Below are 24,786 nucleotides of genomic sequence, written 5' to 3'. Positions count from 1 at the left end.
TGTCGATATGGACACCCACCTGTCGATATGGACACCCACCTGTCGATATGGACACCCACCTGTCGACATGGACACCCACCAGTCGATATGGACACCCACCTGTCTATATGGACACCCACCAGTCGATATGGACATCCACCTGTCGATATGGACACCCACCTGTCGATATGGACACCCACCTGTCGATATGGACATCCACCTGTCGATATGGACACCCACCTGTCGATATGGACACCCACCTGTCGACATGGACACCCACCAGTCGATATGGACACCCACCTGTCTATATGGACACCCACCAGTCGATATTTCAACCTTCTTACCCCGGTCGTGGATAAGTTTGCCGACATATGACTTCAAACGAATCCTTTCAATTTAATAAGTAGAATGAGGGGTTTTTGATAAATGCTCTTGTCATGTGGGTGACAAATATTTTCAAACCGCATGAGCTAGCCTACTTCAAATAGAAATACCTATTTTATAATTCCATGATTGTAAGGCATTTTGCCAAAATAGACTCCATTATTCATTTGAACATGATGCGTGAAAAATGCTTATATCGGTACCATGACTTGAATGAGATTTGTGCCATAAATGCCACAAAGTCATTGTAACAATATTAGCATTTTTCCCGCATCATGTTCAAATAATCTATAAGTGACTTTGTTGAGCTTCACAATCAATTTTAGATACTTTTGGATTATTTGTACATGATGCGCGAAAAATGCTAATAACGGTACCAGGACTTGAATGGGATTTGTGTCACAAATGCTAGAACATTAGCATTTGGAAACGGTGCCAGGGAAATAAAACCGAAGCATGGATTGCTGTCATACCTTGTCCATTGACTGCTTAGAGGGTAAGGATTTGAGTGAACTACCCCTTTAAATCATGGCATAAATTATTCTTCAAAATATAAACTATTCTTATAAGCTACACATTGACCACAAAAGCAAGACATTTAAAAATAAAATAATTTTAATCAGTGAAACTGTACAGGTAGGCTACAAATGGTACCGTTTACTGCATAAAAAAAATTAAGTAAAAAATTGCATGATTATTTTCCTAAATACATATAATCTTTGAAAAAAAAAAGTATTTACAAGATATGTATACTGCAGTAGCATAATTCCACAGCTACACACATGCATTTTCTATCATATTTCCAAATGCAATGTCTGTCAGTCTTTCTGTTCCACAAAAAAATGCATGATTGTCACTGGTTGGCTGTGAATGTCAAAACAAATTACCACGAAAACAAAAAATCGTAAGGCAAACATGTTCTTTCTTCAATTATAACTTGCCAGTAGCGTTATATGGTATAGGTCTATAGTGTGAATAAGGTAATTAATTGTATACAATTGTACGGATCACCTCTGTAACGTAAAACACTTCTTATAAAGACCTAGTGGCTCTACATTATTCATAAATTTGACCTACATGCGATACAATGATACATTTGACGTCAGCATTATGTTGCATTCTTTAGGAGCGATCCGTTTCTCCAGACTCTCCTTCAAATGATCGTTGCACAATAAAGTGTCCCATACGTATTTTTGCTTTTTCGCAACAACCCTTGAATCTGGGAAGCCAATGGCTTATTATAGGCTCGTGAAAGGATTCTTATAGTCCACTTTAGAATGTCCGGTTCGGAGGCAGGCAGGCTGCACGAGCCACGGACCCCATATGAACTCATCATAGGAGGATCGCTCTCTGCTCCGCGGGACAACCGCACAGTCTTATCCCAAATGGCACCCTACCCCCTTAATAGTACACTACTTTATGGGACCCTGGCCAAAAGTAGCGCACTAAATACAGCGTAGGGTGCCAGTTGGGACGTATACAATTATATATATTCCCCCTGTCATTGACGTTCATACTGTCGTTTCTCCCTGGTTGCTGTTACTCAGTCTCTTATAGAAGCTGCGCCACGACTGCAGTGTTTTCCCTGACCATATCCAAAACCCGGAGGTGATGCCGACAATCAAAGTCATCAAATACTTGATCATAAAGACAGTGAAGTCCGGGGTCATGAGCGCAAAATTGTTTGGAGGACAAGGCACGGCGAACCTCTTACAGATCTGCACATGCCAAGTTTTCTCCCACTGCTCACGGAACGCCTGCTCGTAGAAGTAGCAGGCTATGACGATAGTGGCTGGAACGGTGTAGAGAACACTGAACACTCCGATCCGAACCATGAGCTTCTCCAGCTTCTCCGTCTTGGTTCCGTCGTGTTTCATGATAGTTCTGATTCGGAACAGAGACACAAATCCCGCAAGGAGGAACGATGTCCCTGTGAACAAGTAGACAAAAAGAGGTGCCAGAACGAAACCACGCAACGAATCCACACTGTTGATGCCCACATAGCACACCCCTGTGAGTAGGTCTCCATCCACCTGTCCCATGGCCAGGATGGTGATAGTTTTAACAGCGGGTAAAGCCCAGGCAGCGAGGTGGAAATACTGAGAGTTGGCCTCGATGGCTTCATGCCCCCACTTCATACCGGCAGAGAGGAACCATGTGAGGGACAGAATCACCCACCATATAGAGCTGGCCATGCCGAAGAAATACAGGACCATAAAGAGAATAGTACAGCCCTCCTTCTTAGTTCCCTGCGCTACAGTCTTATAACCAGCATCCTCGAATTTATCAATACACACCACTTTGTCCTCTAAGATGAACCCAGCCACGTAGGCAGTAGCCACCATGAAGTAACAGCCGGAGAGGAAGATGATCGGCCTCTCCGGGTAGCGGAACCGTCTCATGTCCACTAGATAGGTCAGCACCGTGAACAGGGTGCTCGCACAGCACAGAATGGACCAGATCCCGACCCAGAGCCGGCCAAACTTCACCTCCTCCTCCCGAAAATACATCAACCCGTTGGGCTTGGTGGGCTCGCAAGGCGCGCCGCAGTCCTTTACCCCCACAAAGTAGTAGTTCAGATAGTTGGGCACCTGCAGTTGCAGCGGGCAGGAGAACTCCTGGTGCTGGCTTGGTCGTCCCATATAGGGGGGTAAAGTCATGAGCTCAGGCACGTACGGTGTTGGGTAAGAGGTGGGGCTACCGGTGTCCGAGGTGTTTTGACCCACACAGATCTCTCCCGCTCCGTGGACGGGGAAGTTCTCACAGCGGAGCCTCTCCGGCCACTGGAAACCGAACTTATTCATCAGGGCCTCGCAGCCGTGTCTCGCCCGCTCACACAGGGACCTGCACGGCGGAATAGCCTGCTCGAGGACCGTACAGACCGGCGCGTACATGGAACACAGGAAGAACTTCAGGTCCAAGGAACACTGGACCTTGACGAGCGGGTAGAACTGATGGACCTCCAGCCCGGCGTCTTCCTGGTTCGTGTGGCCGAGGAGGTTCGGCATGATGGTCTGGTTATAGGCGATGTCCGTACAGAGGGGTATGGAGATGGGCTGGCAGAAGCCGTGTTCGGGTATAGAGATGCCCTTCTCCCCGTGGTACTGGCCTGAACACAACCGGAAAAGCGCACACAAGATCACCAGCGCACAATGCGCCATACCTGCCCAATGAGCCGATTCCGCCATAGTTAAAATAAAACAAGTTCAATAAACTCCCAAATGCAAAAATAGTTCCTAAAAAACTCGAGTTTCATATATACACGGTCTCTTACATTGAAAAAGGTTGTTTCTTTTTTCTATCTCGACTCTAAACGGCTTGTATAAGTCCACAAAACCGTGCGCGTGGTCTCCGTATTCTCATGACTTCACAATGGTCTCAGCTCTTTGTAAATAGCTGTAAAGAAAATCCGTTAGAAAGAGGCACTCCTTTGCGTTTCCTTCTCGGTATCAGCAGTTTAAAAAGTAATTCACTGTCTCCTTAGTTAAAATGAAGGGTCCACAGCGCGCATCTCCTCGCTTGTGTTGGAAATCGTTGCGCATGCAGATGTATCAAATATTGTTAAAAAGTTGCAATATTCTTATTTTGCGCACTGTCCACGGCGCTGCCTTGCTGGATACTGAGAAGTTGTAGCTGTGGCACACACAGAAGAGCACACGATGATGTGACGTCGGTTTCCAGTTAACCCTCATTCACAAGCCACACTGTAAGGGCGGGGCGCCTGAAAACCATGGGCTCTTCCGACTAATCACAGGGTTTGTTTTCCTTTGCGTCTCGATCCTGATTGGATTGAGGGAATTATGGCAAAGTGGGTGTTGACTTTTTTTCTCCTTCTTTTTTCCAGAAGTATTTTTGGTGCGTAATCTCAAATCAAAATCTACTTTTATTTGTCACATGCTTCATAGACAACAGGTGTAGACTTAACAGTGAAATGCTGCTTATGTATGGGTCCAAATAGAAATAGTGGCACAGTGAATAACGAATAAAAATGAAGAGTAAAAATAACATGGCTATAGGTAGGTAGTATAAAACAACATGGCTATATACCAGGTAGAGGTAGCTATGTACTGTACATATACAGTGCATTCGGAAAGTATTCAGACCCCTTGACTTTTTCCACATTTTGTTACATTACAGCCTTATTCTAAAATTGATTAAATAGTTTTTTCCCCTCAACAATCTACACACAATACCCCAAAATGACAAAGCAAAAACAGTTTTTTAGACATTTTTGCAAATGTATTAAAAATAAAAAACTGAAACATCACATTTACATAAGTATTCAGACCTTTTACTCAGTACTTTGTTGAAGCGCCTTTGGCAGCGATTACAGCCTTGAGTCTTCATGGGTATGACGCTACAAGCTTAGCACACCCGTATTTGGGGAGTTTCTCCCATTCTTCTCAGCAGATCCTCTCAAGCTCTGTCAGGTTGGACAGGGAGCGTCGCTGCACAGCTATTTTCAGGTCTCTCCAGAGATGTTAGATCGGGTTCAAGTCCAGGCTCTGGCTGGGCCACTCAAGGACATTCAGAGACCTGTCCCGAAGCCACTCCTGTGTTGTCTTGGATGTGTGCTTAGGGTTGTTGTCCTGTTGGAAGGTGAACCTTCACCCCCAGTCTGAGGTCCTGAGAGCTCTGGAGCAGGTTTTCATCAAGGATCTCTCTGTACTTTGCTCCATTAATCTTTCCCTCGATCGTGACTAGTCACCCAGTCCCTGCCGCTGAAAAACATCCACAAAGCATGATGCTGCCAACACCATGCTTCACTGTAGGGATGGTGCCAGGTTTCCTCCAGACGTGACGCTTGGCATTCAGGCCAAAGAGTTCAATCTCGGTTTCATCAGACCAGAGAATCTTGTTTCTCATGGTCTGAGAGTCCTTTAGGTGCCTTTTGGCAAACTCCAAGCGGGCTATCATGTGCCTTTTAGTGAGGAGTGGCTTCCGTCTGGCCACTCTACCATAAAGTCCTGAATGGTGGAGTGCTGCAGAGATGGTTGTCCTTCTGGAAGGTTCTCCCATCCCCACAGAGGAACTCTGGAGCTCTGTCAAAGTGACCATTGGGTTCTTGGTCACCTCCCTGACCAAGGCCCTTCTCCCCCGATTGCTCAGTTTGGCCGGGCGGCCAGCTCTAGGAAGAGTCTTGGTGGTTCTAAACTTCTTCCATTTAAGAATGATGGAGGCCACTGTGTTCTTGGGGACCTTCAATGCTGCATAAATGTTTTGGTACAGTTCCCCAGATCTGTGCCTCGACACAATCCTGTCTCGGAGCTCTACGGACAATTCCTTCGACCTCATGGCTTGCTTTTTGTTCTGACATACACTGTCAACTGTGGGACCTTATATAGACAGGTGTGTGCCTTTCCAAATCATGTCCATTCAATTGAATTTACCACAGGTGGACTCCAATCAAGTTGTAGAAACATCTCAAGGATGATCAATGGAAACATGATGCACCTGAGCTCAATTTCGAGTCTCATAGCAAAGGGTCTGAAAACTTATGTAAATAAGGTATTTCTGTTTTTTATTTTTAATACGTTTGCAAAAATTTCTAAAAACCTGTTTTCGCTTCATCATTATGGGGCATTGTGTGTATATTGCAGATTTTTAAAAAATTGAATCCATTTTAGAAGGCTGTAACGTAACAAAATGCATGAAAAGTCAAGGGGTCTGAATACTTTCCGAATGTACTGTATATAGTCTACCCAGTGTATAGTATATAGTCTACCCAGTGTATAGTATATAGTCTACCCATTGTATAGTATACATTCTACCCAGTATATAGTCTACCCAGTGTATAGTATATAGTCTACCCAGTGTATAGTATATAGTCTACCCAGTGTATAGTATATAGTCTACCCAGTTTATAGTATATAGTCTACCCAGTGTATAGTATATAGTCTAACCAGTATATAGTCTACCCAGTGTATAGTATATAGTCTACCCAGTATATAGTCTACCCAGTGTATAGTATATAGTCTACAGTATATAGTCTACCCAGTGTATAGTATATAGTCTAACCAGTATATAGTCTACCCAGTGTATAGTATATAGTCTACCCAGTATATAGTCTACCCAGTGTATAGTATATAGTCTACCCAGTATATAGTCTACCCAGTGTATAGTATATAGTCTAACCAGTATATAGTCTACCCAGTGTATAGTATATAGTCTACCCAGTATAGAGTCTACCCAGTGTATAGTATATAGTCTACCCAGTATATAGTATATAGTCTACCCAGTGTATAGTATATAGTCTACCCAGTGTATAGTATATAGTCTACCCAGTGTATAGTATATAGTCTACCCAGTGTAGTTTATAGTCTACCCAGTGTATAGTATATAGTCTACAGTTTATAGTATATAGTCTACAGTGTATAGTATATAGTCTACAGTGTATAGTATATAGTCTACAGTATATAGTATATAGTCTACCCAGTGTATAGTATATAGTCTACCCAGTGTATAGTATATAGTCTACCCAGTTTATAGTATATAGTCTACCCAGTGTATAGTATATAGTCTACCCAGTGTATAGTATATAGTCTACCCAGTATATAGTATATAGTCTACCCAGTGTATAGTATATAGTCTACCCAGTGTATAGTATATAGTCTACCCAGTGTATAGTATATAGTCTACCCAGTGTATAGTATATAGTCTACCCAGTGTATAGTATATAGTCTACCCAGTGTATAGTCTACCCAGTGTATAGTCTACCCAGTGTATAGTCTACCCAGTGTATAGTATATAGTCTACCCAGTTTATAGTATATAGTCTACCCAGTGTATAGTATATAGTCTACCCAGTGTATATTATATAGTCTACCCAGTGTATAGTATATAGTCTACCCAGTGTATAGTATATAGTCTACACAGTGTATAGTATATAGTCTACCCAGTATATAGTCTACCCAGTGTATAGTATATAGTCTACCCAGTGTATAGTATATAGTCTACCCAGTGTATAGTATATAGTCTACCCAGTGTATAGTATATAGTCTACCCAGTGTATAGTATATAGTCTACCCAGTTTATAGTATATAGTCTACCCAGTGTATAGTATATAGTCTACCCAGTGTATAGTATATAGTCTACCAGTTTATAGTATATAGTCCTCTACCCAGTGTATAGTATATAGTCTACCCAGTGTATAGTATATAGTCTACCCAGTTTATAGTATATAGTCTACCCAGTGTATAGTATATAGTCTACCCAGTGTATAGTATATAGTCTACCCAGTGTTTAGTATATAGTTTACCCAGTGTATAGTATATAGTCTACCCAGTGTATAGTATATAGTCTACCCAGTGTATAGTCTACCCAGTGTATAGTATATAGTCTACCCAGTGTATAGTATATTGTCTACCCAGTGTATAGTCTACCCAGTGTATAGTCTACCCAGTGTATAGTATATAGTCTACCCAGTGTATAGTATATAGTCTACCCAGTGTATAGTATATATTCTACCCAGTGTATAGTATATAGTCTACCCAGTGTATAGTCACCCAGTGTATAGTATATAGTCTACCCAGTGTATAGTCTATCAGTGTATAGTATATAGTCTACCAGTGTATAGTCTACCAGTGTATAGGTATATAGTCTACCCAGTGTATAGTATATAGTCTACCCAGTGTATAGTATATAGTCTACCCAGTGTATAGTATATAGTCTACCCAGTGTATAGTATATAGTCTACCCAGTGTATAGTATATAGTCTACCCAGTGTATAGTATATAGTCTACCCAGTGTATAGTATATAGTCTACCCAGTGTATAGTCTACCCAGTGTATAGTATATAGTCTACCCAGTGTATAGTCTACCCAGTGTATAGTTTAGTCTACTCCAGTGTATAGTATATAGTCTACCCAGTGTATAGTATATAGTCTACCCAGTGTATAGTATATAGTCTACCCAGTGTATAGTATATAGTCTAACCCAGTGTATAGTATATAGTCTACCCAGTGTATAGTCTACACAGTGTATAGTATATAGTCTTCCCAGTGTATAGTATATAGTCTACCCAGTTTATAGTATATAGTCTACCCAGTGTATAGTATATAGTCTACCCAGTGTATAGTATATAGTCTACCCAGTGTTTAGTATATAGTCTACCCAGTGTATAGTATATAGTCTACCCAGTGTATAGTATATAGTCTACCCAGTGTATAGTCTACCCAGTGTATAGTCTACCCAGTGTATAGTATATAGTCTACCCAGTGTATAGTATATAGTCTACCCAGTGTATAGTATATAGTCTACCCAGTGTATAGTATATAGTCTACCCAGTGTATAGTATATAGTCTACCCAGTGTATAGTATATAGTCTACCCAGTGTATAGTATATAGTCTACCCAGTGTATAGTATATAGTCTACCCAGTGTATAGTATATAGTCTACCCAGTTTATAGTATATAGTCTACCCAGTGTATAGTATATAGTCTACCCAGTGTATAGTATATAGTCTCAGTGTATAGTATATAGTCTACCCAGTGTATAGTATATAGTCTACCCAGTGTATAGTATATAGTCTACCCAGTGTATAGTATATAGTCTACCCAGTGTATAGTATATAGTCTACCCAGTGTATAGTATATAGTCTACCCAGTGTATAGTATATAGTCTACCCAGTGTATAGTATATAGTCTACCCAGTGTATAGTATATAGTCTACCAGTGTATCAGTATATAGTCTACCCATGTATAGTATATAGTCTACCAGTGTATAGTATATAGTCTACCCAGTGTATAGTATATAGTCTACCCCAGTGTATAGTCTACCCAGTGTATAGTATATAGTCTACCCAGTGTATAGTATATAGTCTACAGTGTATAGTATATAGTCTACCCAGTGTATAGTATATAGTCTACCCAGTGTATAGTATATAGTCTACCGTGTATAGTATATAGTCTACCCAGTGTATAGTATATAGTCTACCCAGTGTATAGTATATAGTCTACCCAGTGTATAGTATATAGTCTACCCAGTGTATAGTATATAGTCTGCCCAGTGTATAGTATATAGTCTACCCAGTGTATAGTATATAGTCTACCCAGTGTATAGTATATAGTCTACCAGTGTATAGTATATAGTCTACCCAGTGTATAGTATATAGTCTACCCAGTGTATAGTATATAGTCTAACCCAGTGTATAGTATATAGTCTACCCTATGTATATAGTCTACCCAGTGTATAGTATATAATCTACCCAGTGTATAGTATATAGTCTACCCAGTGTATAGTATATAGTCTACTCCAGTGTATAGTATATAGTCTACCCAGTAGTATATAGTCTACCCAGTGTATAGTATATAGTCTACCCAGTATATAGTATATAGTCACCAGTGTATAGTATATAGTCTAACCATTGTATAGTATATAGTCTACCCTGTATATAGTCTACCCAGTGTATAGTATATAGTCTACCAGTGTATAGTATATAGTCTACCCAGTGTATAGTATATAGTCTACCCAGTGTATATATATAGTCTAACCCATTGTATAGTATATAGTCTACCCCTAGTATATAGTCTACCCAGTGTATAGTATATAGTCTAACCATTGTATAGTATATAGTCTACCTCGTATATAGTTTACCCAGTGTATAGTATATAGTCTACCCAGTGTATAGTATATAGTCTACCCAGTGTATAGTATATAGTCTAACCATTGTATAGTATATAGTCTACCCTGTATATAGTCTACCCAGTGTATAGTATATAGTCTACCCAGTATATAGTATATAGTCTACCCAGTGTATAGTATATAGTCTAACCATTGTATAGTATATAGTCTACCCTGTATATAGTCTACCCAGTGTATAGTATATAGTCTACCCAGTGTATAGTATATAGTCTACCCAGTGTATAGTATATAGTCTACCCAGTGTATAGTATATAGTCTACCCTGTATATAGTCTACCCAGTGTATAGTATATAGTCTACCCAGTATATAGTATATAGTCAACCCAGTGTATAGTATATAGTCTAACCATTGTATAGTATATAGTCTACCCTGTATATAGTCTACCCAGTGTATAGTATATAGTCTACAGTGTATAGTATATAGTCTACAGTGTATAGTATATAGTCTACCCAGTGTATAGTATATAGTCTACCCAGTGTATAGTATATAGTCTACCCAGTATATAGTCTACCCAGTGTATAGTATATAGTCTAACCATTGTATAGTATATAGTCTACCCTGTATATAGTCTACCCAGTGTATAGTATATAGTCTACCCAGTGTATAGTATATAGTCTACCCAGTGTATAGTATATAGTCTACCCAGTGTATAGTATATAGTCTAACCATTGTATAGTATATAGTCTACCCAGTGTATAGTCTATAGTCTACCCAGTGTATAGTATATAGTCTACCCAGTGTATAGTATATAGTCTACCCAGTGTATAGTATATAGTCTACCCAGTGTATAGTATATATAGTCTACCCAGTGTATAGTATATATTCTACCCAGTGTATAGTATATATTCTACCAGTGTATAGTATATAGTCTACCCAGTGTATAGTATATAGTCTACCCAGTGTATAGTATATAGTCTACCCAGTGTATAGTATATAGTCTACCCAGTGTATAGTATATAGTCTACAGTGTATAGTATATAGTCTACCCAGTGTATAGTATATAGTCTACCCAGTGTATAGTATATAGTCTACCAGTGTATAGTATATATCTACCCAGTGTATAGTATATAGTCTACCCAGTGTATAGTATATAGTCTACCCAGTGTATAGTATATAGTCTACCCAGTGTATAGTATATAGTCTACCCAGTGTATAGTATATAGTCTACCCAGTGTATAGTATATAGTCTACCCAGTGTATAGTCTACCCAGTGTATAGTATATAGTCTACCCAGTGTATAGTATATAGTCTACCCAGTGTATAGTCTACCCAGTGTATAGTATATAGTCTACCCAGTGTATAGTATATAGTCTACCCAGTGTATAGTATATAGTCTACCCAGTGTATAGTATATAGTCTACCCAGTGTATAGTCTACCCAGTGTATAGTATATAGTCTACCCAGTGTATAGTATATAGTCTACCAGTGTATAGTATATAGTCTACCCAGTGTATAGTATATAGTCTACCCAGTGTATAGTATATAGTCTACCCAGTGTATAGTATATAGTCTACCCAGTGTATAGTCTACCCAGTGTATAGTATATAGTCTACCCATGTATAGTCACCAGTGTATAGTATATAGTCACCCAGTGTATAGTATATAGTCTACCCAGTTTATAGTATATAGTCTACCCAGTGTATAGTATATAGTCTACCCAGTGTATAGTATATAGTCTACCCAGTGTATAGTATATAGTCTACCCAGTGTATAGTATATAGTCTACCCAGTGTATAGTATATAGTCTGCAGTGTATAGTATATAGTCTACCCAGTGTATAGTATATAGTCTACCCAGTGTATAGTATATAGTCTACCCAGTGTATAGTATATAGTCTACCCAGTGTATAGTATATAGTCTAACCATTGTATAGTATATAGTCTACCCAGTGTATAGTAAATAGTCTACCCAGTGTATAGTATATAGTCTACCAGTGTATAGTATATAGTCTAACCCATTGTATAGTATATAGTCTACCCAGTGTATATAGTCTCAGTGTATAGTATATAGTCTCCAGTGTATAGTATATAGTCTACCCAGTGTATAGTATATAGTCTACCCAGTGTATAGTATATAGTCTACCCAGTGTATAGTATATAGTCTACCCAGTGTATAGTATATAGTCTACCCAGTGTATAGTATATAGTCTACCCAGTGTATAGTATATAGTCTACCCAGTGTATAGTCTACCCAGTGTATAGTATATAGTCTACCCAGTGTATAGTATATAGTCTACCCAGTGTATAGTATATAGTCTACCCAGTGTATAGTATATAGTCTACCCAGTGTATAGTCTACCCAGTGTATAGTATATAGTCTACCCAGTGTATAGTATATAGTCTACCCAGTGTATAGTATATAGTCTACCAGTGTATAGTATATAGTCTACCCAGTGTATAGTATATAGTCTACCCAGTGTATAGTATATAGTCTACCCAGTGTATAGTATATAGTCTACCCAGTGTATAGTATATAGTCTACCCAGTTTATAGTATATAGTCTACCCAGTGTATAGTATATAGTCTACCCAGTGTATAGTATATAGTCTACCCAGTGTATAGTATATAGTCTACACAGTGTATAGTATATAGTCTACCCAGTGTATAGTATATAGTCTACAGTGTATAGTATATAGTCTACCCAGTGTATAGTATATAGTCTACCCAGTGTATAGTATATAGTCTACCCAGTGTATAGTATATAGTCTACCCAGTGTATAGTATATAGTCTACCCAGTGTATAGTATATAGTCTACCCAGTGTATAGTATATAGTCTACTCCAGTGTATAGTATATAGTCTAACCCAGTGTATAGTATATAGTCTACGTGCATAGTATATAGTCTACAGTGTATAGTATATAGTCTACAGTGTATAGTATATAGTCTACCCAGTGTATAGTATATAGTCTACCCAGTGTATAGTATATAGTCTACCCAGTGTATAGTATATAGTCTACCCAGTGTATAGTATATAGTCTACCCAGTGTATAGTATATAGTCTACCCAGTGTATAGTATATAGTCTAACCATTGTATAGTATATAGTCTACCCAGTGTATAGTATATAGTCTACCCAGTGTATAGTATATAGTCTACCCAGTGTATAGTATATAGTCTAACCATTGTATAGTATTTAGTCTACCCTGTATATAGTCTACCCAGTGTATAGTATATAGTCTACCCAGTGTATAGTATATAGTCTACCCAGTGTATAGTATATAGTCTACCCAGTGTATAGTATATAGTCTACCCAGTGTATAGTATATAGTCTACCCAGTGTATAGTATATAGTCTACCCAGTGTATAGTATATAGTCTATGCACGTGTATAGTATATAGTCTACCCTAGTATATAGTCTACCCAGTGTATAGTATATAGTCTACCCAGTGTATAGTATATAGTCTACCCAGTGTATAGTATATAGTCTACCCAGTGTATAGTATATAGTCTACCCAGTGTATAGTATATAGTCTACCCAGTGTATAGTATATAGTCTACCCAGTGTATAGTATATAGTCTACCCAGTGTATAGTATATAGTCTACCCAGTGTATAGTATATAGTCTACCCAGTGTATAGTATATAGTCTACCCAGTGTATAGTCTACCCAGTGTATAGTATATAGTCTACCCAGTGTATAGTCTACCCAGTGTATAGTATATAGTCTACCCAGTGTATAGTATATAGTCACAGATTCAGTGTATAGTATATAGTCTACCCAGTGTATAGTATATAGTCTACCCAGTGTATAGTATATAGTCTACCCAGTGTATAGTATATAGTCTACCCAGTGTATAGTATATAGTCTACAGTAGTATAGTATATAGTCTACCCAGTGTATAGTATATAGTCTACCCAGTGTATAGTATATAGTCTACCCAGTGTATAGTATATAGTCTACCCAGTGTATAGTATATAGTCTAACCCATTGTATAGTATATAGTCTACCCTAGTATATAGTCTACCCAGTGTATAGTATATAGTCTACCCAGTGTATAGTATATAGTCTACCCAGTGTATAGTATATAGTCTAACCATTGTATAGTATATAGTCTACCCTGTATATAGTCTACCCAGTGTATAGTATATAGTCTACCCAGTGTATAGTATATAGTCTACCCAGTGTATAGTATATAGTCTACCCAGTGTATAGTATATAGTCTACCCTGTATATAGTCTACCCAGTGTATAGTATATAGTCTACCCAGTATATAGTATATAGTCTACCCAGTGTATAGTATATAGTCTAACCATTGTATAGTATATAGTCTACCCTGTATATAGTCTACCCAGTGTATAGTATATAGTCTACCCAGTGTATAGTATATAGTCTACCCAGTGTATAGTATATAGTCTACCCAGTGTATAGTATATAGTCCAATTTGTTAGTATATAGTCTACCCAGTGTATAGTATATAGTCTACCCAGTATATAGTATATAGTCAACCCAGTGTATAGTATATAGTCTACCCAGTGTATAGTATATAGTCTACCCAGTGTATAGTCTACTCCAGTGTATAGTATATAGTCTACCCAGTGTATAGTATATAGTCTACCCAGTGTATAGTATATAGTCTACCCAGTGTATAGTATATAGTCTAACCATTGTATAGTATATAGTCTACCCTGTATATAGTCTACCCAGTGTATAGTATATAGTCTAACCATTGTATGGTATATAGTCTACCCTATAGTCTACAGTGTATAGTATATAGTCTACCCAGTGTATAGTATATAGTCTACCCAGTGTATAGTATATAGTCTACCCAGTGTATAGTATATAGTCTACCCATTGTTTAGTATACATTCTACCCAGTATATAGTCTACCCAGTATATAGTATATAGTCTAACCATTGTATAGTATATAGTCTACCCTGTATATAGTCTACCCAGTGTATAGTATATAGTCTACCCAGTGTATAGTATATAGTCTACCCAGTGTATAGTATATAGTCTACCCAGTGTATAGTATATAGTCTACCCAGTGTATAGTATATAGTCTATCCAGTGTATAGTATATAGTCTACCCAGTGTATAGTATATAGTCTACCCAGTGTATAGTATATAGTCTACCCAGTGTATAGTATATAGTCTACTCAGTGTATAGTTATATAGTCTACCCAGTGTATAGTATATAGTCTACCCAGTGTATAGTATATAGTCTGCCCAGTGTATAGTATATAGTCTACCCAGTGTATAGTATATAGTCTACCCAGTGTATAGTATATAGTCTACCCAATGTATAGTATATAGTCTACCCAGTGTATAGTATATAGTCTACCCAGTGTATAGTATATAGTCTACCCAGTGTATAGTATATAGTCTACCCAGTGTATAGTATATAGTCTACCAGTGTATAGTATATAGTCTACCCAGTGTATAGTATATAGTCTACCCAGTGTATAGTATATAGTCTACCCAGTGTATAGTATATAGTCTACAGTGTATAGTATATAGTCTACCCAGTGTATAGTATATAGTCTACCCAGTGTATAGTATATAGTCTACCCAGTGTATAGTATATAGTCTACCCAGTGTATAGTATATAGTCTACCCAGTGTATAGTATATAGTCTACCCAGTGTATAGTATATAGTCTACCCAGTGTATAGTATATAGTCTACCCAGTGTATAGTATATAGTCTACCCAGTGTATAGTCTACCCAGTGTATAGTATATAGTCTACCCAGTGTATAGTCTACCCAGTGTATAGTATATAGTCTACCCAGTGTATAGTATATAGTCTACCCAGTGTATAGTATATAGTCTACCCAGTGTATAGTATATAGTCTACCCAGTGTATAGTATATAGTCTACCAGTGTATAGTATATAGTCTACCCAGTGTATAGTATATAGTCTACAGTGTATAGTCTACAGTGTATAGTATATAGTCTACCCAGTGTATAGTATATAGTCTACCCAGTGTATAGTATATAGTCTACCCAGTGTATAGTATATAGTCTACCCAGTGTATAGTATATAGTCTACCCAGTGTATAGTATATAGTCTACCCAGTATATAGTCTACCCAGTGTATAGTATATAGTCTACCCAGTATATAGTATATAGTCTACCCAGTGTATAGTATATAGTCTAAACATTGTATAGTATATAGTCTACCAGTGTATATAGTCTACCCAGTGTATAGTATATAGTCTACCCAGTGTATAGTATATAGTCTACCCAGTGTATAGTATATAGTCTACCCAGTGTATAGTATATAGTCTACCCTGTATATAGTCTACCCAGTGTATAGTATATAGTCTACCCAGTGTATAGTATATAGTCTACCCAGTGTATAGTATATAGTCTAACCATTGTATAGTATATAGTCTACCCTGTATATAGTCTACCCAGTGTATAGTATATAGTCTACCCAGTGTATAGTATATAGTCTACCCAGTGTATAGTATATAGTCTACCCAGTGTATAGTATATAGTCTACCCTGTATATAGTCTACCCAGTGTATAGTATATAGTCTACCCAGTATATAGTATATAGTCAACCCAGTGTATAGTATATAGTCTAACCATTGTATAGTATATAGTCTACCCTGTATATAGTCTACCCAGTGTATAGTATATAGTCTACCCAGTGTATAGTATATAGTCTACCCAGTGTATAGTATATAGTCTACCCAGTGTATAGTATATAGTCTAACCATTGTATAGTATATAGTCTACCCTGTATATAGTCTACCCAGTGTATAGTATATAGTCTAACCATTGTATAGTATATAGTCTACCCTGTATATAGTTTACCCAGTGTATAGTATATAGTCTACCCAGTGTATAGTATATAGTCTACCCAGTGTATAGTATATAGTCTACCCAGTGTATAGTATATAGTCTACCCATTGTTTAGTATACATTCTACCCAGTATATAGTCTACCCAGTATATAGTATATAGTCTAACCATTGTATAGTATATAGTCTACCCTGTATATAGTCTACCCAGTGTATAGTATATAGTCTACCCAGTGTATAGTATATAGTCTACCCAGTGTATAGTATATAGTCTACCCAGTGTATAGTATATAGTCTACCCAGTGTATAGTATATAGTCTACAGTGTATAGTATATAGTCTACCCAGTGTATAGTATATAGTCTACCCAGTGTATAGTATATAGTCTACCCAGTGTATAGTATATAGTCTACCCAGTGTATAGTATATAGTCTACCCAGTGTATAGTATATAGTCTACCCAGTGTATAGTATATAGTCTACCCAGTGTATAGTATATAGTCTACCCAGTGTATAGTATATAGTCTACCCAGTGTATAGTATATAGTCTACCCAGTGTATAGTATATAGTCTACCCAGTGTATAGTATATAGTCTACCCAGTGTATAGTATATAGTCTACCCAGTGTATAGTATATAGTCTACCCAGTGTATAGTATATAGTCTACCCAGTGTATAGTATATAGTCTGCCCAGTGTATAGTATATAGTCTACCCAGTGTATAGTATATAGTCTACCCAGTGTATAGTATATAGTCTACCCAGTGTATAGTATATAGTCTACCCAGTGTATAGTATATAGTCTACCCAGTGTATAGTATATAGTCTACCCAGTGTATAGTATATAGTCTACCCAGTGTATAGTATATAGTCTACCCAGTGTATAGTCTACCCAGTGTATAGTATATAGTCTACCCAGTGTATAGTATATAGTCTACGTGTATAGTGTATAGTCTACCCAGTGTATAGTATATAGTCTACCCAGTGTATAGTATATAGTCTACCCAGTGTATAGTATATAGTCTACCCAGTGTATAGTCTACCCAGTGTATAGTATATAGTCTACCCAGTGTATAGTCTACCCAGTGTATAGTATATAGTCTACCCAGTGTATAGTATATAGTCTACCCAGTGTATAGTATATAGTCCCAGTGTATAGTATATAGTCTACCCAGTGTATAGTATATAGTCTACCCAGTGTATAGTATATAGTCTACCCAGTGTATAGTATATAGTCTACCCAGTGTATAGTATATAGTCTACCCAGTGTATAGTATATAGTCTACAGTGTATAGTATATAGTCTACCCAGTGTATAGTATATAGTCTACCCAGTGTATAGTATATAGTCTACCCAGTGTATAGTATATAGTCTACCCAGTGTATAGTATATAGTCTACCCAGTGTATAGTATATAGTCTACCCAGTGTATAGTATATAGTCTACCCAGTGTATAGTATATAGTCTAACCATTGTATAGTATATAGTCTACCCTGTATATAGTCTACCCAGTGTATAGTATATAGTCTACCCAGTGTATAGTATATAGTCTACCCAGTGTATAGTCTACCCAGTGTATAGTATATAGTCTACCCAGTGTATAGTATATAGTCTACCCAGTGTATAGTATATAGTCTACCCAGTGTATAGTATATAGTCTACCCAGTGTATAGTCTACCCAGTGTATAGTAAATAGTCTACCCAGTGTATAGTCTACCCAGTGTATAGTATGTAGTCTACCCAGTGTATAGTATATAGTCTACCCAGTGTATAGTATATAGTCTACCCAGTGTATAGTATATAGTCTACCCAGTGTATAGTATATAGTCTACCCAGTGTATAGTATATAGTCTACCCAGTGTATAGTATATAGTCTACCCAGTGTATAGTATATAGTCTACAGTGTATAGTATATAGTCTACCCAGTGTATAGTATATAGTCTACCCAGTGTATAGTATATAGTCTACCCAGTGTATAGTATATAGTCTACCCAGTGTATAGTATATAGTCTACCCAGTGTATAGTATATAGTCTACTCAGTGTATAGTATATAGTCTACCCAGTGTATAGTATATAGTCTACCCAGTGTATAGTATATAGTCTACCCAGTGTATAGTATATAGTCTACCCAGTGTATAGTATATAGTCCCCAGTGTATAGTATATAGTCTACCCAGTGTATAGTATATAGTCTACCCAGTGTATAGTATATAGTCTACCCAGTGTATAGTATATAGTCTACCCAGTGTATAGTATATAGTCTACCCAGTGTATAGTATATAGTCTACCCAGTGTATAGTATATAGTCTACCCAGTGTATAGTATATAGTCTACCCATTGTATAGTATATAGTCTACCCAGTGTATAGTATATAGTCTACCCAGTGTATAGTATATAGTCTACCCAGTGTATAGTATATAGTCTACCCAGTGTATAGTATATAGTCTACCCAGTGTATAGTATATAGTCTACCCAGTGTATAGTATATAGTCTACCCAGTGTATAGTATATAGTCTACCCAGTGTATAGTATATAGTCTACCCAGTGTATAGTATATAGTCTACCCATTGTATAGTATATAGTCTACCCAGTGTATAGTCACCCAGTGTATAGTATATAGTCTACCGAGTGTATAGTATATAGTCTACCCAGTGTATAGTATATAGTCTACCCAGTGTATAGTATATAGTCTACCCAGTGTATAGTATATAGTCTACCCAGTGTATAGTCTACCCAGTGTATAGTATATAGTCTACCCAGTGTATAGTATATAGTCTACCCAGTGTATAGTATATAGTCTACCCAGTGTATAGTATATAGTCTACCCAGTGTATAGTATATAGTCTAACCCAGTGTATAGTATATAGTCTACCAGTATATAGTCTACCCAGTGTATAGTATATAGTCTACCCAGTGTATAGTATATAGTCTACCCAGTGTATAGTATATAGTCTACCAGTGTATAGTATATAGTCTACTGTCAGTGTATTGTATATAGTCTACCCAGTGTATAGTATATAGTCTACCCAGTGTATAGTATATAGTCTACCCAGTGTATAGTATATAGTCTACCCAGTGTATAGTATATAGTCTACCCAGTGTATAGTATATAGTCTACCCAGTGTATAGTATATAGTCTACCCAGTGTATAGTATATAGTCTACCCAGTATATAGTCTACCCAGTGTATAGTATATAGTCTACCCAGTGTATAGTATATAGTCTACCCAGTGTATAGTATATAGTCTACCCAGTGTATAGTATATAGTCTACCCAGTGTATAGTATATAGTCTACCCAGTGTATAGTATATAGTCTACCCAGTGTATAGTATATAGTCTACCCAGTGTATAGTATATAGTCTACCCAGTGTATAGTATATAGTCTACCCAGTGTATAGTATATAGTCTACCCAGTGTATAGTATATAGTCTACCCAGTGTATAGTATATAGTCTACCCAGTGTATAGTATATAGTCTACCCAGTGTATAGTATATAGTCTACCCAGTGTATAGTATATAGTCTACCCAGTGTATAGTATATAGTCTACCCAGTGTATAGTATATAGTCTACCCAGTGTATAGTATATAGTCTACCCAGTGTATAGTATATAGTCTACCCAGTGTATAGTATATAGTCTACCCGTGTATAGTATATAGTCTACCCAGTGTATAGTATATAGTCTACCCAGTGTATAGTATATAGTCTACCCAGTGTATAGTATATAGTCTACCCAGTGTATAGTATATAGTCTGCCAGTGTATAGTATATAGTCCAACCAGTGTATAGTATATAGTCATCCAGTGTATAGTATATAGTCTCACCCAGTGTATAGTATATAGTCTAACCCAGTGTATAGTATATAGTCTACCCAGTGTATAGTATATAGTCTACCCAGTGTATAGTATATAGTCTACCCAGTGTATAGTATATAGTCTACCCAGTGTATAGTATATAGTCTACCCAGTGTATAGTATATAGTCTACCCAGTGTATAGTATATAGTCTACCCAGTGTATAGTATATAGTCTACCCAGTGTATAGTATATAGTCTACCCAGTGTATAGTATATAGTCTACAGTGTATAGTATATAGTCTACCCAGTGTATAGTATATAGTCACGCAGTGTATAGTATATAGTCTACCCAGTGTATAGTATATAGTCTACCCAGTGTATAGTATATAGTCTACCAGTGTATAGTATATAGTCTACCCAGTGTATAGTATATAGTCTACCCAGTGTATAGTATATAGTCTACCCAGTGTATAGTATATAGTCTACCCAGTGTATAGTATATAGTCTACCCAGTGTATAGTATATAGTCTACCCAGTGTATAGTATATAGTCTACCCAGTGTATAGTATATAGTCTACCCAGTGTATAGTCTATAGTCTACCCAGTGTATAGTCTACCCAGTGTATAGTATATAGTCTACCCAGTGTATAGTATATAGTCTACCCAGTGTATAGTCTACCCAGTGTATAGTATATAGTCTACCCAGTGTATAGTATATAGTCTACCCAGTGTATAGTATATAGTCTACCCAGTGTATAGTATATAGTCTACCCAGTGTATAGTATATGTCACCCAGTGTATAGTATATAGTCTACCAGTGTATAGTATATAGTCTACCCAGTGTATAGTATATAGTCTACCCAGTGTATAGTATATAGTCTACCCAGTGTATAGTATATAGTCTACCCAGTGTATAGTATATAGTCTACCCAGTGTATAGTATATAGTCTACCCAGTGTATAGTATATAGTCTACCCAGTGTATAGTATATAGTCTAACCCAGTGTATAGTATATAGTCTACCCAGTGTATAGTATATAGTCTACCCAGTGTATAGTATATAGTCTACCCAGTGTATAGTATATAGTCTACCCAGTGTATAGTATATAGTCTACCCAGTGTATAGTATATAGTCTACCCAGTGTATAGTATATAGTCTACCCAGTGTATAGTATATAGTCTACCAGTGTATAGTTATATAGTCTACCCAGTGTATAGTATATAGTCTACCCAGTGTATAGTATATGTCCATCAGTATATAGTCTACCCAGTGTATAGTATATAGTCTACCCAGTGTATAGTATATAGTCTACCCAGTGTATAGTATATAGTCTACCCAGTGTATAGTATATAGTCTACCCAGTGTATAGTATATAGTCTACCCAGTGTATAGTATATAGTCTACCCAGTGTATAGTATATAGTCTACCCAGTGTATAGTATATAGTCTACCCAGTGTATAGTATATAGTCTACCCAGTGTATAGTCTATCCAGTGTATAGTATATAGTCTAACTAGTATAGTATATAGTCTACCCAGTGTATAGTATATAGTCTACCCAGTGTATAGTATATAGTCTACCCAGTGTATAGTATATAGTCTACCCAGTGTATAGTATATAGTCTACCCAGTGTATAGTATATAGTCTACCCAGTGTATAGTATATAGTCCCCAGTGTATAGTATATAGTCTTCAGTGTATAGTATATAGTCTACCCAGTGTATAGTATATAGTCTACCCAGTGTATAGTATATAGTCTACCCAGTGTATAGTATATAGTCTACCCAGTGTATAGTATATAGTCTACCAGTGTATAGTATATAGTCTACCCAGTGTATATAGTCTACCCAGTGTATAGTATATAGTCTACCCAGTGTATAGTATATAGTCTACCCAGTGTATAGTATATAGTCTAACCATTGTATAGTATATAGTCTACCCTGTATATAGTCTGCAGTGTATAGTATATAGTCTACCCAGTGTATAGTATATAGTCTACCCAGTGTATAGTATATAGTCTGCCCAGTGTATAGTATATAGTCTAACCCAGTGTATAGTATATAGTCTACCCAGTGTATAGTATATAGTCCACCAGTGTATAGTATATAGTCTACCCAGTGTATAGTATATAGTCCTCCAGTGTATAGTATATAGTCTACCCAGTGTATAGTATATAGTCTACCCAGTGTATAGTATATAGTCTACCCAGTGTATAGTATATAGTCTACCCAGTGTATAGTATATAGTCTACCCAGTGTATAGTATATAGTCTACCCAGTGTATAGTATATAGTCTCCCAGTGTATAGTATATAGTCTACCCAGTGTATAGTATATAGTCTACCCAGTGTATAGTATATAGTCCACCCAGTGTATAGTATATAGTCTAACCCAGTGTATAGTATATCAATAGTCTACCCAGTGTATAGTATATAGTCTACCCAGTGTATAGTATATAGTCTACCCAGTGTATAGTATATAGTCCCCAGTGTATAGTATATAGTCTGCCAGTGTATAGTATATAGTCCACCTCAGTGTATAGTATATAGTCTACCCAGTGTATAGTATATAGTCTACCCAGTGTATAGTATATAGTCTAACCAGTGTATAGTATATAGTCTACCCATTATGTATATAGTCTACCCAGTGTATGTATATAGTCTACCCAGTGTATAGTATATAGTCTAACCCAGTGTATAGTATATAGTCTACCCTGTATATAGTCTACCCAGTGTATAGTATATAGTCTACCCAGTGTATAGTATATAGTCTACCCAGTGTATAGTATATAGTCTACCCAGTGTATAGTATATAGTCTACCCATGTATAGTATATAGTCTACCCAGTGTATAGTATATAGTCTACCCAGTGTATAGTATATAGTCCAACCCAGTGTATAGTATATAGTCTCAACCAGTGTATAGTATATAGTCTACCCAGTGTATAGTATATAGTCTACCCAGTGTATAGTATATAGTCTACCCAGTGTATAGTATATAGTCTACCCAGTGTATAGTATATAGTCTACCCAGTGTATAGTATATAGTCTACCCAGTGTATAGTATATAGTCTACCCAGTGTATAGTATATAGTCTACCCAGTGTATAGTATATAGTCTACCCAGTGTATAGTATATAGTCTACCCAGTGTATAGTATACCCAGTGTATAGTATATAGTCTACCCAGTGTATAGTATATAGTCTACCCAGTGTATAGTATATAGTCACTCAGTGTATAGTATATAGTCTACCCAGTGTATAGTATATAGTCTACCCAGTGTATAGTATATAGTCTAACCAGTGTATAGTATATAGTCTACCCAGTGTATAGTATATAGTCTACCAGTGTATAGTATATAGTCTAACCCAGTGTATAGTATATAGTCTACCCAGTGTATAGTATATAGTCTACCCAGTGTATAGTATATAGTCTACCCAGTGTATAGTATATAGTCTACCCAGTGTATAGTATATAGTCTAATAGTATATAGTCTCCCAGTGTATAGTATATAGTCTACCCAGTGTATAGTATATAGTCTGCCCAGTGTATAGTATATAGTCCCCAGTGTATAGTATATAGTCCCCGGTTATAGTATATGTCCCCCAGTGTATAGTATATAGTCCAACCCAGTGTATAGTATATAGTCCACCAGTGCATAGTATATAGTCCACCCAGTGTATAGTATATAGTCCAACCCAGTGTATAGTATATAGTCCGACCCAGTGTATAGTATATAGTCTCCAGTTTATATAGTCTACCCAGTGTATAGTATATAGTCTACCCAGTGTATAGTATATAGTCCACCCAGTGTATAGTATATAGTCTACCCAGTGTATAGTATATATCCAGTGTATAGTATATAGTCTCCCAGTGTATAGTATATAGTCTACCCAGTGTATAGTATATAGTCTACCCAGTGTATAGTATATAGTCTGACTAGTGTATAGTATTATCTACCCAGTGTATAGTATATAGTCTAACCATTGTATAGTATATAGTCTACCCAGTGTATAGTATATAGTCTACCCAGTGTATAGTATATAGTCTACCCATGATAGTATATAGTCTACCCAGTGTATAGTATATAGTCTACCCAGTGTATAGTATATAGTCTACCCAGTGTATAGTATATAGTCTAACCCATTGTATAGTATATAGTCTACCCTGTATATAGTCTACCCAGTGTATAGTATATAGTCTACCCAGTGTATAGTATATAGTCAACCCAGTGTATAGTATATAGTCTACCCAG

The 24,786-nt window shown here is 37.1% G+C and overlaps 1 protein-coding gene across 1 annotated transcript; it reads right to left on the bottom strand.

Moving 5' to 3' along the window:
- Window positions 1-966: 966 nt before the first annotated feature.
- LOC121555147 (frizzled-7-A) lies at window positions 967-3,968 on the bottom strand. The gene has a single exon (XM_041868951.2). The coding sequence runs from the start codon at window positions 3,549-3,551 to the stop codon at window positions 1,875-1,877; it is 1,677 nt and encodes a 558-aa protein (XP_041724885.1). The 5' UTR covers window positions 3,552-3,968; the 3' UTR covers window positions 967-1,874.
- Window positions 3,969-24,786: the final 20,818 nt, after the last annotated feature.

Source organism: Coregonus clupeaformis, unplaced genomic scaffold, assembly GCF_020615455.1.
Source record: "Coregonus clupeaformis isolate EN_2021a unplaced genomic scaffold, ASM2061545v1 scaf0075, whole genome shotgun sequence".
Lineage (NCBI taxonomy): Eukaryota > Metazoa > Chordata > Actinopteri > Salmoniformes > Salmonidae > Coregonus > Coregonus clupeaformis.
The sequence above is the reverse complement of the archived record's forward strand: the minus strand, read 5'-3'. Positions and strand labels throughout refer to the sequence as shown.

Bases quoted from the DNA above. Each gene is read 5' to 3' on its own strand.
- LOC121555147 (XM_041868951.2), bottom strand. From the start codon at position 3,551: ATGGCGGAATCGGCTCATTGGGCAGGTATGGCGCATTGTGCGCTGGTG.